A 15,130-nucleotide genomic window follows, 5' to 3' on the forward strand; every position below is an offset into this window, starting at 1 on the left:
GATTAAAATTTCCAAGTATATCCATCCTTTTATTGTTAGTCAATGAATGCTAACAAGCATACAGATCATTGAAGATAATGCAAGACACATGGACACAATGACCAATGGTTTGGGGATTTTGTTTAATTAATTTTCTGTTTTTTGATGGGAAAATTTAGAAAACGAAGGAAATGAAATATTCAATGTTGTAAACAGAAAACTAGAAACAAGACTTGACAATTCAATTCAAATTTTATTTTGTTTTCTTTGTTATTGCCATTTTGTATGAAAGCAGTAGAGAGGTTAACTTTCTAGACATTACTTTTCCATACCACAAACTTAATGAGAGCCTCCATTACATTTATAGACAACCCTGCTATCCAAGATATGTCATCAAAGGATTGGTTAGGAATATCTTGATTACGGTTTCCATTTTTTTCAGCCACTGGATGTATGCTGTACAGAGCCTCTCAGGAAAGTGATTTATAAAGTTGTAGTATTAAGTTTATCCCACTCACCAAGCCTTTGACCCTCATATATACACACATATATATATCATCACTTAACACCTTTGTTCATATTGGAATAAGTTGGACAGTTTGACTATATACAATGAGTCTAAGGATTACATTCTGCTTCAGTGTTTTCTTCTGGATATCCTTCCTAATGCTAAACAATACAAAATATACTGGGTGCTATTTTCATGTCACCAACACTAGTGAGGTCACTATGCCGCTTGCAACATGACAAACCCTGAGGAGAGGTTGGTTTTATGTAAGATGAAGGGTTAAAGCATCATACAAAGGGGAAGAGCAGGCTTCTTACTGTAGAGGAGCTACATAGTTACATATTGAAATCAGAATGATTGGGGGAAGCTGGAAAGAGACGAAATAGCGGTGATAAAGTGTCTTGGTGGTCTATCAGGTTATGAGGTGTGTAGAAGTGAGTGGAAACATCTTTGGAATACTGGACAAAATACCTTGTAATATTTTATTATGTCCCTTCACATTCTAAATTCAAATCCCTACTAGGCTGACACTGCATTTCCTCCTTCCAGCATCCCTTCACACCAAAGATGATCCTAAGTGCAGAGGAACATAAAAGCCCACGACAAAATCACAAGCTATTTTTCTTCACACTGCAATTTCATCATCACCTACTGATACAAAGTTTCCATCGACTAACTTTCTCTCACAAGAAACTGAAAATGCAAAGCAGTGGAATGAAACTCAGAACCACAATTTTGTAAAATGAATATCTTAACATCACAGCCATACCTGCACATGAAAGGTTATTTTGTCATTTTCTGTATCATGTAAGATCATCTGCTTCACATAAACCTACATGTTTGAAATTTGTAAGTTGTGTACATGATGGTACATTGTCCCCTCCTGCGTTAAAAAGTCCTACAGAATAGAGACCTTCATTACTACCAGATGTCATAATGTTCTCAATTGACTGGATAGTTGTTATACTTTGGTGTAGCATTTTAGATGCATCATTTTGTATGGAAATGGACTGGGAAGACATTTTCTCTTCAATGCATGATGCAGGAGGTAAGTCAGAAACTACAGAGCCTTCAAATACATTAGACTTTAATTTACATGTGGGTCTATGTATCACATGTGATGCTGCATTGCTTGAATCTGGAGTGGATATGTAAGCCTCGTTGTTCAGTTGACCATAGTTCTCATTATCAAGCTCTACAGGTTCAGTTTTCACTCTGAGAACAAAATCAGAATCATTTGAGCAATGACCATATGTATTAGCATCCAATGAGTCAATTTCAGATTCCTGTTCAAAGACATCAGCAGTACCAATGTTAACTTGTGCTAACGCAGCCTCACATATCTCTTGTTTAACATCAATGACTTGTGTAGTGACAAATGGAGTAGATTGAGATGTAACTGATGTGATGGATGATGAAGGCAGAGTTGGTTGAATTGTTGGCACTGTGATATTTGTTGGAACTGGCAGACTGGTCTGTGTCTGGTTCTGCCTGAGATCAACTGAAGGTTGATTTATTTTGTTTATGAGATTGTTATCACACAGTTCTTCAAATTCTTTCATTTCTAATCGTTTTGCAATGATTTTTAATTGCTGTAAAATATCTGGATCGAGATCTAAATATCCACTGTACATGTATTCTGCAAATGCATTTAAAGCTTGTGTACTAACTTCTTCTGGAAAGTTTATTTGGAGAAACTTCTGAGAGGAAATATTTGTACTAAATACTGACAATAGTTTTGGACACACAGCAGATAGAATAACTTTATGTACCTGAAATACAGAAAATAAAGAGAAACTGTTTATAGCCATCTAATAATTGAATTGCAAAACATTTTTAAATATTACAACTAAATTAAAACAAAAAATTATTCATTCCAAGCCTCTTGGAAATATCAATTGAAAGGTACAATATATATTTATTCATTCATAAATTGTCACTAAAGTTTTCTGATACTTTATTTATAAAAATACTATATTCTGCAGTGAGAATCTTGAATCAAACTTCATTTATTTCACTAAGACATTTAATTAATCTCTCTCTATATATATAATAAGCTAAATCATGTGGCCCTTTTGTGGAGTTCCTCTCTTTCTGTCATACAATAGAGAGGTAGAAGAAAGTAGTAAAATTTTGCTGAGAGGTATGGAAGAAAAAAAACTAGGTATTATAAAGAGAGGTGAACGAGATAGAAAAAGAGATACATGTCAGATAAATAGAGAAATAGCTACCACTTAGCTAGCTAGTCTGACAGCCAGGTGTAGCCAACAGTGAAATATAGGGAGAGATGAAAGAGTGAGAGAGGATGAGATAGTCTAAGTAAAAGAAAAGATGTGCAATCAAGAAAACAAATAGAAAATGAAGCAGGACTTGAGGAAAAAGATTATGAATTAGTGAAAGATCAGCAAACAACATCAATTTTGGTATAAAATAAACTTTACTTTTAATTTGCAAAATATTAACTAATAAACAAGATATTTATCGTTAAGAGAATCCAAACATTGCTAAAAATAAAGATCAGTAAAAATTAATAATTTTAACCATTATCTCTGGGATGAAAACATAAATTCTTGTAAGATGTGGATACTTGAGAATATTTTGAACAGTTACATTTTGAAAATTATGATGAGTCAAATAAAAAAAAAATGGAAAAGTATTTTAAATGTCAAGACTAAACACTTACCATTACAGTTGATGAGCCATTACCAATACTAGCATCACACAATTTTTTACTTTTCCACAGTGCTGCCAGGTTGGACATGACATGGATCTGATGATCAGCAACAGCAAGTATTCTTTTCTTTTTATGCCAAGGCTTCCTAACACCATTTGGTTTGGGTACAGGTATCTGTGATGACTGAGCAACATTCATACACTGCTGGACTGGCATTTGAGTAGCAGTTGGAAGAGAATTTGCAATTATCTGGGATACCCGAGAGCTAATCATGTGTCTGAAATAAAAGATTATAATTTACTTCAGAATAATTTTATGGGTGAAAATGCAAATTCAATCATCAGAATAATTTCAACTGCAACATACCTATCAGGATCAAATATTTGATCACCAGTCCGCACCTGCTCTGTATATTGTTGCTTCATGTATTCTGAATAACACTGATTTGATGATTCTGCCTGAAAGTATAAATAGATACATGAATATCATAAAGAATAGTTTGCTTTGTAATGAATTTAAAAGTGGTTATTATTGGCCTAAGTAAATCAGCCTCTTCAATTTTAAATGAAGCTATTTCACATAAATGCAGTAGATAAAAAGTGTATAGTAGTAACAAATGTCTTTCATGATTATTTCATCCACTCACTCATGAAAAATCTTTAGAAAGAAAAAATTTGTAAAGAAACATAAGGTTTATTAACAGATCTAAGAAATATTGTTCCCAGAAGGAAACATTAAATGAAAAAATAACAGGACAGTTACTAACCACAGAAACCATCAGGTTTTATAAAATCGCTTCAACTTATATAAAAAAAATTCATCATCATTATTGTTTAATGTCCATTTTCAATGCTGGCATAAACTGGACAGTTTGGCAGGAACTGACAAGCCAGAGGATTGCACCAAGCTCCAATGTCTGTTTTAGCATGATTTCTATGACTGGATGCCCTTCCTAACACCAACAACTTCACAGAGTGTACTGGGGTACTTTTTACATGCCCCTGACACTAATGAAGTCACTAAATAATTCACAAAACAAGACCACCTGTAACTCAAAACTAAATTAGTAAATATACAGTGTCTGAAAAGTTACCTATGAATCTAAAAATTTAATAACATTCATTTGTTAACTATTTATTATTATTATTATTATTATTATTATCAGCATCATCATCATCATCATCATTATTATTATTATTATCATCATTATTATTATACTAAAAGACAATTTTAAAATGGATACAAAATTACTTTAGTTATGACAAAATGGTACTGTTTATATCTCCCATTTTCAGCTTTTCAGAGATGACCTCTTTTAGTATAATATTTGGATCTTTCTGAATTGACGGGCACCACTTTTCATGTTTTATGTAGTGTTGGTGCCCGTCAATTCAGAAAGATCCGAATTTTCTATCTCTTAACTTCTACACAGTTATTGTCCTTGAGCTGTTGAATAGTCCTGGATTTATAGATGTATGAATGCACCTTTAGATAATGCAAAGCAAAAATAATAAGGAGACATCAAATCAGCAAAATGTAATTAACAAGAAATAACATTCGTTTTACTAATGCTCAAACAAAAATTTCTGGACAGAAAGATTGCTGAAAAATTATCAATGCAAAGAACAAAACTTTCATGTTATTCAGGATGACAATCTTTCCTGAAAAAACAGCGATAAAAGTTAGATGCAAAAGTTTACTGTCATAATTGATGAAAATACAAACATTTCAGATATCCAAATTTTGACTATAGGGGTGAATTTTTTGATTTGGATAGGGATAATGTCACAGATACATTGTTAGATACTGTAGTTATTGAAAATGGAATGGCTCCATGTCTTTACAATGCAACCTTGCATGAAAGACAGATGCCTTCAGAAAATATTATAGGATTCACAAGTAATAATTGTTCTTCCATGACAGGCATGAAAAATAGGGTTCACAAATTATTGAAAGATAACGTCTTCTATTTTCATAAATGGATACACCACTCGTTTTGGATACGAGCCATGCTGTCATGCCCTCATAGAGACAAGATTTAACATGTTACTTCAGTCACAGCAGCAGTACACTATAGGAGACTTATTCAAGGAATTGTTACATCAAGTTAACACAAAATGCCTAAACAAAGTGGCTTTCTTGAGAAACAGTTATTACAATGATAGTAGAATAATTGAATACTTTATTTTTTTTATTTTCAAAGTGAATGAAAAGTTGATATTGCCAGAATTTACATAGTATTAAGCAATCACAAAACCAAACACATGACTTTATCTTCAGTAAGTGCTACAAAAGAAACACATACGAAAGATAAAGATGTGTGTATAGAAAGTGAATTTGCTGAATGTTGAATTTCAATCTGAGCATTTCAGTTTACATTCTCCTTGTTTAATATCATTAGAATACAAAAGTCTGAATTTCAAAAAAAATTTTTTTATTAAAGATGAATTACTGAAGAACATTAAATAATCAGAAATTCATCCAAGCAATGAAAGTAATTACAGAAACATTAATGGTGTTTACTTTGGGAGAAAGACAACAGCATATTTACATAATTTAACTTTTGATGATGAAAGCCATGTTAGAAGATTTTAAACTTTTTGAAATTCCTAGCGGTATGTTGTATTCAAGTAAGTAAAAGGTTTTCTATTCAGTGAAGATGAAATTATTGCTAAGTTCAAGATATTAGATCCCAGTATATAGCTTGTTCATTTCCCATCCATCCACTGTGTCAGCAAGCAATCTAATGCTTTAGCATTTAAACCAGCCATATCCATCTCAAATATTCTACCTTTTTTATGTTAACACTGGTCTGATCCAGCTTCTCATACTAGGGTTAGGGTTACCTGTTGCCGTTATTAAACTGCAGCTATGCTGGGACACCACCTTGAGGAATTTTCAGTCGACTGTATCGACCCCAGAATTTTTTTAGATGATTTTAAGCCAACGTATGAAGTTAAACCTGGAAAGTCTCTCAGCATGCTAGAAATAACACCCAAATCGCTTGAAATTTTTTATACCCCCCCCCCCCTGTTATATTTAGTTATTCCTCCTTTTTTTTATCTTCTAAAAATCTTTTTACCTGTTTCAGTCACTTTACTGCGGCCATGCTGGGTCACCGCCTTAGAGAATTTTTAGGCGAGTGTATCGACCCTACAATCTTTTTTAAGTGATTTTTAACCAACATACAGTAAAGCCTAGAAGGTCTCTAGATATGTTAGAAACAACAGCTGAATGTTACAAATTTTTTTTTATAATCTCCCGTAAACAAAAACGGAAATTGTGGTTAGAAAAAAAAATTGTCCGCGCTAGCTAGTCGTGAGTGGTCGATCGTATTATTTTAAAACTTCAAACTTCATTTGTTTTCTATTTTGATAAATTCTCTCTGTTGAAAATTATATTTTTATATTTTAAATAATTTGCAATTTCAGAAAATATATTTTTATATTAAATTTGCGTTTTCTAATTTGATAAATTCTACGGACACAAACAGAGGTGAACGAGTGATAGATAGATAGATAGATAGACAGACAGCTCCGGCTAGTCAGTAGCCAAAGAATCAACTCAAACCAGCAGTAACGTTCCTTATCAGTTCTACTTTCAATTCTGACAGCTAATACCATGACAGAGCCAAATTATTTTCCAAAATTCCAATTTTTAAATAAACAAAATATATTCAATCGAAAAACGGTGTCAACACATCTATGCCCCTCACAATAGTATGCTCCGTGTGTTTCAATTATGTCCCTCGTTTTTAGAATAATTTTAAAGTTCGAAAATGAAAATAAATCAACTATAACATCAATAATAGAATAACAGAACACAATGTACATATTGTACTCAATGTACATATTGTCTGAATTCCAACAAAAGGGAAAGTATTTACTTCAAGAAATGTGTAGAAACATAAAAACGATAAGAAGTACATTTGAATGACTATATATACACACATAAAATGCAAGTGAATATTACACATGTCACTGACATGTTTTTCTTCACAAAAACCAAAATTTGTCATTTTTATGGAGAAACACTCATCTCCCTATTTGGGCAAACGATAAAAGTACGTGAATCACTAGCCTTCTGTTGACCTTCAACGGCCGGAGAAAGTTCAAAAGGCCAACTTATTCTCATTAATCTGTAAGTGCTGAGAGAAGAAAACAAAAAACTTTAAATGCATATTTTAAAATGCTGATTTTTCTGCGACCAAAAATTCTTCAGGCTGGTGCCCAAGCATGGCCGCAGTCCAATGACTGAAACAAGTAAAAAGATTTTTAGAAAATAAAAAAAACCGAGGGGGTTATAAAAAATTTCAAGAGATTTGGCTGTTATTTCAAGCATGTGGAGATACCGTCTAGTCTTAACTTCATGCGCTGGTTGAAAATCATTTAAAATTTTCTCGGATTGTTACATCCGACTAAAAATTCTTCAAGTTGGTGCCACAGCATAGCCGCAGTCTAATAACTGCAACAAATAAAAGGTGGGGGGAAAAAATCGAAAAATGGGGGCTTTTGTCCACTTTCACACTTTAACCATGGGGCTTTTGTCCTACACGCCTCATACCTACCATTCAATATCATTCTAAAATTAATCACATCATCAAAATCTCAAGCCTATGAGATAATGCATGATTATTTCAAAACAATGTGAATAAAGAAGCATTATATTTGACAGAGTAATCTGAATGCTAAAGAGTTAAATGATCAGGATGATCAATGAAGAACTTCTCATATAGCAGCAAACAATTTTCCTAACTCTACAGAAAATATTCCTGAATACTGGTTGGTACAAGTTAAAAGACGTAAATGATAGACTTCATAACGAAAAATACGATTTGTTTTCCAATTTCATAACAAATTTACCTAGTGTGCCACATTTGCCAGCATTCGTTCTACGTATTAAAGCTAAGTAAAATACTGCTATTTCTATTGAAAAAGATATCTTTATTATGTGGAGCTTTTTTTCCAAACCTTAACTGGAGTTATCCTGAAGGTTTCAATAGCAGCCCTGCTTAAAGTTGTAAGTATCTCTGGAATACTCAGCCACTTATACCAAAAATGAGAAGACAATTCGGTTATATAACTTGTAAATTCGTCAAACTTAACAGCGCGCGCTCACACACATATTTATTCTGACTATGCACATCTGAGATATAGGCATGTACCTGCATCTACGAAACTGAAAGTAATGTGAAGCTGGGTAAACAAGTTATTAAATATTTACAACTCCTAAACGGATGAGAGCTGATCCACCTGTATATACTTACAAACATTCTTTGTTGATTTCTAACGTTCTCATTCCTGGCCATCTGTTTCCTTCTCATCTTCATCTGTCGGTCTTTAGCCAGCAAACCCTGCCCTTCTTCAGCAAGTCGTGCCAGCCTTTTCCTGGCGAATCTTAGCCTATCCTTGACCAGTAGTTCCTTTCTCTCTTCATCAGTCATCGCCTGCCTCCTTTTCGCCATTCTTAGCCTTTCCTTGTCTCGTACCTCCTGTCTTTTTTCAACAGACATCGTCTGTCTTATTCTGGCAATTCTTTGCCTTTCCATGGCTAATCGCTCTGCCCTTTCTTCAGGAGACATCGCCTGCCTTTTCTTGGCTCTTCTTTGTCTATCTTTCGCCCTCACCTGCTCTCTCTCCTCGGCAGACATCTCATGTCTTTTTCTGCTCATCTTGTCCAAATATATAGCGTTTACCTCCACTTTGAATGTTGATGATAAATTTTTATATACGTTTTATTATTATTTTATTAGTGTCTGCCTTTACCGATGTCAAATCTTTTATAACAAATGTAATTTATACTCCCAAGGACTTGACTTGTTATTGTAACAATCTAACAGAAACGGTGCAGAGCTGTTCGCATGATCCAATAAAAACTTTTCCGCATTTTTCACTGTTAAAACTTTACTGTAGATTATAACAAAAAAACAGTTTTGTTCTCTTATTACATCAGCCAGTTATACCAATCTTTTTTAGATCTCCTTCAAATCACATCCTACCTTCTTAAATAAGGAAAGGATACTTTATATTAAGTAAACCTATTATAAGCCTATACTTCCTAAAAGATGGAACGGTCCTTACCCTGAATGCTTCTGATCATAGATCTCCGGTCATAGTTGACTTGGGACAGAACGACAATCATTAAAACGAAAAGAAAAAATAATTTATAGGGTTACATTTCGAGATCTTATCCTATAATGCTGACCAACTGTTAACTTTTCTTTTTACGATCTCTTTCAGGTCAGTTTCGTTGCTTACTATCAACACTTTGCCGAGTTGGCGTGAAAGAAACAAACTCGCCTTTCCACACTTTCAGAATAAAATAATCTTGGTAAATTCATATTTTAATTAGTAGTACTTTGTTGTATAACAAATATTTTAACAGTTGCCACTTTTATATGTTGTAGATATACTGAATGTTTTTCTTTTAAATCTCAACTCGACTTCCACAGTAACATCGCTTTTATTTCTTATTTACTTTTTAGCCTGGAAAATATTCTAAATCGGAACTTTAAATTCCTGTGGCCGCCCACGATGATTTCACGACTTCAAATGACATTCAGATTATTTACAGTTTAGCTCTTACTTCAAATATGTGAATTATCTACCTCTCTCCGAAAAATGGCTATATTCGAAACTTTAGAATTCGTGTTTTCAAACTTACATCGAACATCATGAACTGATTTTTGCTGAAGCAGATCGTCACTAGTTCCCGAGATTCTTAGTCTGTTTAGATCAGTGATTTTCAACTATTTTTTTTTTTTTGGTATTCTTTTGATGATTCGACAGAATCAAAACACTTCAATTCGGCTGTATCCGTGAAAGCATGTGTCTGTCTTGTCAACTGCAGAAGAAAGCTAATGGGTTGTACGTGGGTGCGTGCTTATTCTTGTTTATGTCTGTTCTGTTTTTATGGATTTATGTGTTGTGGAATATAGATATAACGAAATTATGCCAGCAATGTTTCATTTTAAACTTGAAAAAAAAAAGCCGGCGATCTTTCGGTACGATTACCTAAATATCCGCCTTTTCGCCTTCAAGTTTAAAATGAGACATTGCTGGCATAATTTCGTTATATCTATATTCCACAACAAATAAATCCATAAAAACAGAATAGACATAAACAAGAATCAGCACGCACCCACGTACAACCCATTAGCTTTCTTCTCCTCCTCCGATTTTGTCAACTGACAGTTGACAAGTAACAGACACGTGCTTTAATGGAAACAGCCAAATTGAAGTGCTTTGATTTAGCCAGTTCCATCTTGAAACCAATCGTCCACTATTCTTCCTTCCCAACATATTAAGGGGGTTTAACTTTCCATGTACGTTACCATGCTCAGAAATTCTATCCAAGTTTACAGGTTACATTTGTAACATCTCACAAATGGATGTAGTGAACCACAGAAAAATTTTGGTATCTATCACAATTTATGGAATTGTAATCTGATGGGCTCCAAAAGAAGCCTATATTATTACTAAATTCTAACAAAGGAGCTCTTAGCCGTTTTTATTCCCTTTACCACCAATCCTCTCCTGCAACTTTTGCAAAATAAGTTCACCCTATTCTGTTTCATTCAGTAATTTTAGTTTATGTGCCCAGTCAAGGAGTATTTTTGTCTTACAAGTTATTTGATGACCTCACTAGTGTGGAGATCACAAGAAAAGCACCCAATATACTCAATTGGCTGATGTTAGGAAGGGTATCTAGCCATAGAAACCATGCCAAAGCAAGCATTGGAGCTCAACACAGTCCTCCAGTTTCATTGGATCCTGTCTAACCATCCAACTTATGCCAATGTGGAAGACAGACGTTAAATAATGATGCTATCATAATAAAACGACCAACTAAGAAGGAACAACAAAAACAGTTTTTAAATATTAAGTTCTAATGACAATAATAAAACTAGCATGTAATATTTTTCCACTTATTTATGAACTAATGAAGAACAGATACCAAAATCAAACACAGTCAGTGAGAGTACATCAATCATTCAAACTCCTATTAGCTTTTCTTCAGTTTTGGAGGGTTTTGATGCCAAAAAATGCAAGGTTCTTATCTTTGGTAACTAATTGAAATCAGCACTTCATTTTGATGGCTACCTATGTTAAGAACACTACACTACATAGATAAATAAGTGCAAATATAATGATTTTGAAAGCTTGCTTGACCAACAAAAAAAAAAACTCCTTTGATCAGTCCAGACGAAAACATTCAAAAAGTTGCTATTTTAAGAATTAAATTTGTCTCAAAGAATTGTTGAAGACTGGCCTTCGTGCCGGTGGCACATAAAAGCACCCACTACAATTTCGGAGTGGTTGGCGTTAGGAAGGGCATCCAGCTATAGAAACTCTGCCAGATCAGATTGGAGCCTGGTGTAGCCATCTGGTTCGCCAGTCCTCAGTCAAATCGTCCAACCCATGCTAGCATGGAAAGCGGACATTAAATGATGATGATGATGATGAGTTTGACCAATTCATCTTTATAAGACATCACCATTAAAGTTTATAATTTATTTTAGAAGTTATGAACTATACAAGGTAACATTATCAAACAACATACCATCAAAATCATTGAATTTGGTTTTTAATGCAACCAAGTGCTGACAAATTTCAGGAATAATGTCACAACTTGTGATCACCTTCTAATCATCAAATTTGGGAAAAATTGTGTGATTACTGCTTTACCCCTCCTGTTCCACATCCAATTTTTCCAGAAATCTTCCACTCTTTATTTTATTCTTTTCTTGTACAACATAGTAGCTTGCACAACTATCTATTAACTACTGCAAAAAGATTTTGCTTGAAAAAATACTTTTATAATTTAAATTGTAAAGTCAAAATGCCAAATATGGAGATTATGAAGATTTTCTGGATCTCATGGAGAGATCAGTGCCTTACTGAGTAACTAAATATTACACATCAATGTCAAAAAGAGTGGTTGTGCATAATGAAACCTAAACCATGTTTTGGGATGACAATTCAGATATCATCATCATCATCCTGCGTAAAGGGAGAAACAGGGAATAAAGGTGTTTTACAAGGGTTTTTTTTTTTCTAAAAACTGCAGTTTTCAACCGATTCTCTCCCTTCCCTCATACTGTTTCTCTTGCTTACATATAATTTCTCTCACCCTTGGTAATAGTTCCTCTCTTTTAGTCTGTCGTCTTTCTTTTGTTCTTTCTCCTTCCATCTTTCTTTTTTCCCCATCCCTCCCTCCCTTCCTTTCTTTCATTCTTTTTCCCTCCCACCTGCTTTCTGTTTGACTAAAGGCAGTGCTCCAGCATGACTACAGTCAAATAACTGAAACAAGTAAAAGAATAAAAAACTGTCATTTTAATCTCAAGCAATGCCAGGTATCTCTACTAGTTCTAAATAAATTTGTAAAATTATGTTATGCAATATTTAAATACTTTTTTAACAACTTTTATTGTAAGAAAAATGGGCATTATGATAAATGCTAATATGCGCCTTATGAATACATGTCAACACCATACAGACCAGGCTGAAAGGCCCACTACTGTAATACATATATATATAGATATATATGGAAAGCGGACGTTAAACGATGATGATGATATATACAGGGTTGGCTAAAAGTTTAATTCCAAGATTAAAACAAAAAATTATTTTATATGAGACTTTGCTAACAAATAGACAAACGTTGAAAAAAAATAAAAACAGTGAATCTAACTCACAGCATTCATTTATTAAATACTTATAATCGGAATAAATAAATTGAATATTAAGTACTTATGGAATTTTGATTTACTGTTGGTCAACCCTGTATATATATGGTGCTCCAGCATGGCTACAGTCAAATGAGTGAAACATGTAAAAGTAAAAGAATATATATAGGAGTGGCTGTGTGGTAAGAAGCTTGCTTCCCAACCACATGGTTCTGGGTTCAATCCCACTGCATGACACCTTGGGCAAGTAATTTCTACTATAGCCTCAGGCCAACTAAATCCTTGTGAGTGGATTTGGTAGACGGAAACTGAAAGAAGTCCGTCGTATAATATATATACATTTGTGTGTATCTGTGTTTACCCCTGCACCGTCATTTGACAACAGATGTTGGTGTGTTTATGCTCCTGTAACTTAGTGTTTCGGCAAAAGAGAACAATAGAATAAGTACTAGGCTTACAAAGAACAAGTCCTGGGGTTGACCTGTTCGACTAAAGACAGTGCTCCAGCATGGCTGCAGTCAAATGATTGAAAAAAAAAAGAATATATATAGGGTACAGATGAAATCAGAGTACAAGTTTGGGTTCACCAAGGATCGGTCATCAGCCTCCTCTTGTTCATTATAGTCCTTCAAGCAATAACAGAGGAATTCAAGTCAGGCTGCCCCTGGGAGCTCCTCTACACTGATGACCTTGTTCTTATTGCTGAATCACTACCAGAAGTAGAGAACGAGTCTTCAGGTGTGAAAGCAAGGTCTAGAATTGAAGGGCCTTAGAGTTAACTTAGTAAAAACCAAAGTCATACTAAGTAGGAAAGAAAACAAACCACAAATCCCCTCAAGTAGACAGCCCTGCTTGATCTGCAGGAAAGGTGTAGGCAGAAATTCCATGAGATGTACCAGGTGCAAGCTATGGACACATAAATGGCGCAGCAATATCTGAGGAAATAGGTTTTGTGTGTGGAAAGTGCACAGGTACAATAAACACTAAAAATGTACAGGAAATAGACTATCAAATGCCAGTATTTAAGCTGGAGGTAGTTGATAACTTCTGTTGCCTAGGCAACCAAGTCAGTAGTAGAGGTGGATGCTCCGAGAGCATAGCTGCAAGAATAAGAATAGGCTGGGCAAAGTTCAGAGAGGTCCTACCTGTGCTGGCAACACAGGGCCTCTCCCTCGGAGTGAAAGGTGGACTGTATGATACCTGTGAAACATGGGCTGTGACCACCAAGAGCATGATAGGCTTGAAAGAAACAAAGCTAGCATGCGTTCTCTGGATGTGCACGTACAACAGAGTGTAAGCACCTTGAGAGAAATGTTGAGCACAAGAGGCATCAGATGTGGTGTGCAAGAGAGGACTGCAATAGTATAGTCATGCGATGCATAAGGATAAGGACAGCTGTATAAAGAAGTGCTGATCTCTAACCATGGACGGAATCTGTGGAAAAGGTAGACCCAGTAAGACATGGGACAAGGTGGTGAAGCATGATCTTCAAACATTGGGCCTCATGGAGGCAATGACTAGTGACGAAGACCTTTGGTGATATGCTGTGCTCAAGAAGACCCGTCAAGTTAAGTGAAATCGTAGTTATGGCCAATGCCAGTGTCACATAATTGGCACATAAAAAGCACCTGTTGAGTGTTGGGCTTCACAGAGACAATGTGCCCAATGACATTGTTGCGTAACTGACACCTGTGCTGATGGCATGTAAAACCACCCATTACACTCTCAGAATGGTTGGCATTAGGAAGAGCAGCCAATATACCATGCCAAATCAGACCGGAGTCTGGTGAAGCCCCTCAGCTTACCAGCCCTGGTCAAACTGTCCAACCTATGCAAGCCTGGGCAATGGACATTAAATGATGATGTGCACATGTGTGTGTGTGTGTGTGTGTATGTATATATATATATATATATATATATATACACACACACACACACACATACTTTTCTTATGAGTTAACAAAGCTACTAATGATTTCATGGAAAGAGGGATCTCTTAATTTTTAAGTTTGCTCCAAGGGAACATTAGTATTTGCCTCCATTTTGGATGAGGAACATGAAATTAAACAAGACTGTAACAGAATTTTGGGATAAATTTACAGATCATGGTAGAGAACTTATAAGAAATCTTGTTTCCTTATAAACAGTTTGTGCAAAGGCTTTGTGGATTTAGGTATTCTATAGATAAATCCAACAATAAAAAAAATCTGGTTGTTAGCTATAATTAAAATTTGTAAAGAGATTCTTACAAAACAGAAAAAGATTTTTTTTTTCAGAGAAA

The 15,130-nt window shown here is 34.7% G+C and overlaps 1 protein-coding gene and 1 long non-coding RNA gene across 6 annotated transcripts; one reads left to right on the top strand and one right to left on the bottom strand.

The window, feature by feature from the left end:
• Positions 1-212: 212 nt before the first annotated feature.
• On the bottom strand, positions 213-10,431 carry LOC106877744 (uncharacterized). 5 transcript variants are annotated; one of them, XM_014926752.3, is made up of 4 exons: positions 9,825-10,431; positions 3,528-3,619; positions 3,171-3,438; positions 213-2,259 (listed from the first exon to the last, which is right to left on the bottom strand). In XM_014926752.3, the coding sequence occupies exons 1-4, from the start codon at positions 9,834-9,836 to the stop codon at positions 1,291-1,293; spliced, it is 1,341 nt and encodes a 446-aa protein (XP_014782238.1). In that variant the 5' UTR covers positions 9,837-10,431; the 3' UTR covers positions 213-1,290. The 5 variants fall into 5 exon arrangements, with proteins under 5 accessions (XP_014782238.1, XP_014782236.1, XP_052822540.1 ...); XM_014926750.3 differs by lacking the exon at positions 9,825-10,431 and adding an exon at positions 8,428-9,009; XM_052966580.2 differs by lacking the exon at positions 9,825-10,431 and adding an exon at positions 6,008-7,566.
• Positions 8,247-9,783, top strand: LOC128247345 (uncharacterized). The gene is made up of 3 exons (XR_008263737.2): positions 8,247-8,360; positions 9,401-9,491; positions 9,646-9,783. It is a non-coding gene; the product is annotated as an uncharacterized LOC128247345 (long non-coding RNA).
• Positions 10,432-15,130: the final 4,699 nt, after the last annotated feature.

The sequence above is a fragment of the Octopus bimaculoides genome, chromosome 3 (assembly GCF_046866305.1).
Source record: "Octopus bimaculoides isolate indiv1 chromosome 3, ASM4686630v1, whole genome shotgun sequence".
NCBI classification, from domain to species: domain Eukaryota; kingdom Metazoa; phylum Mollusca; class Cephalopoda; order Octopoda; family Octopodidae; genus Octopus; species Octopus bimaculoides.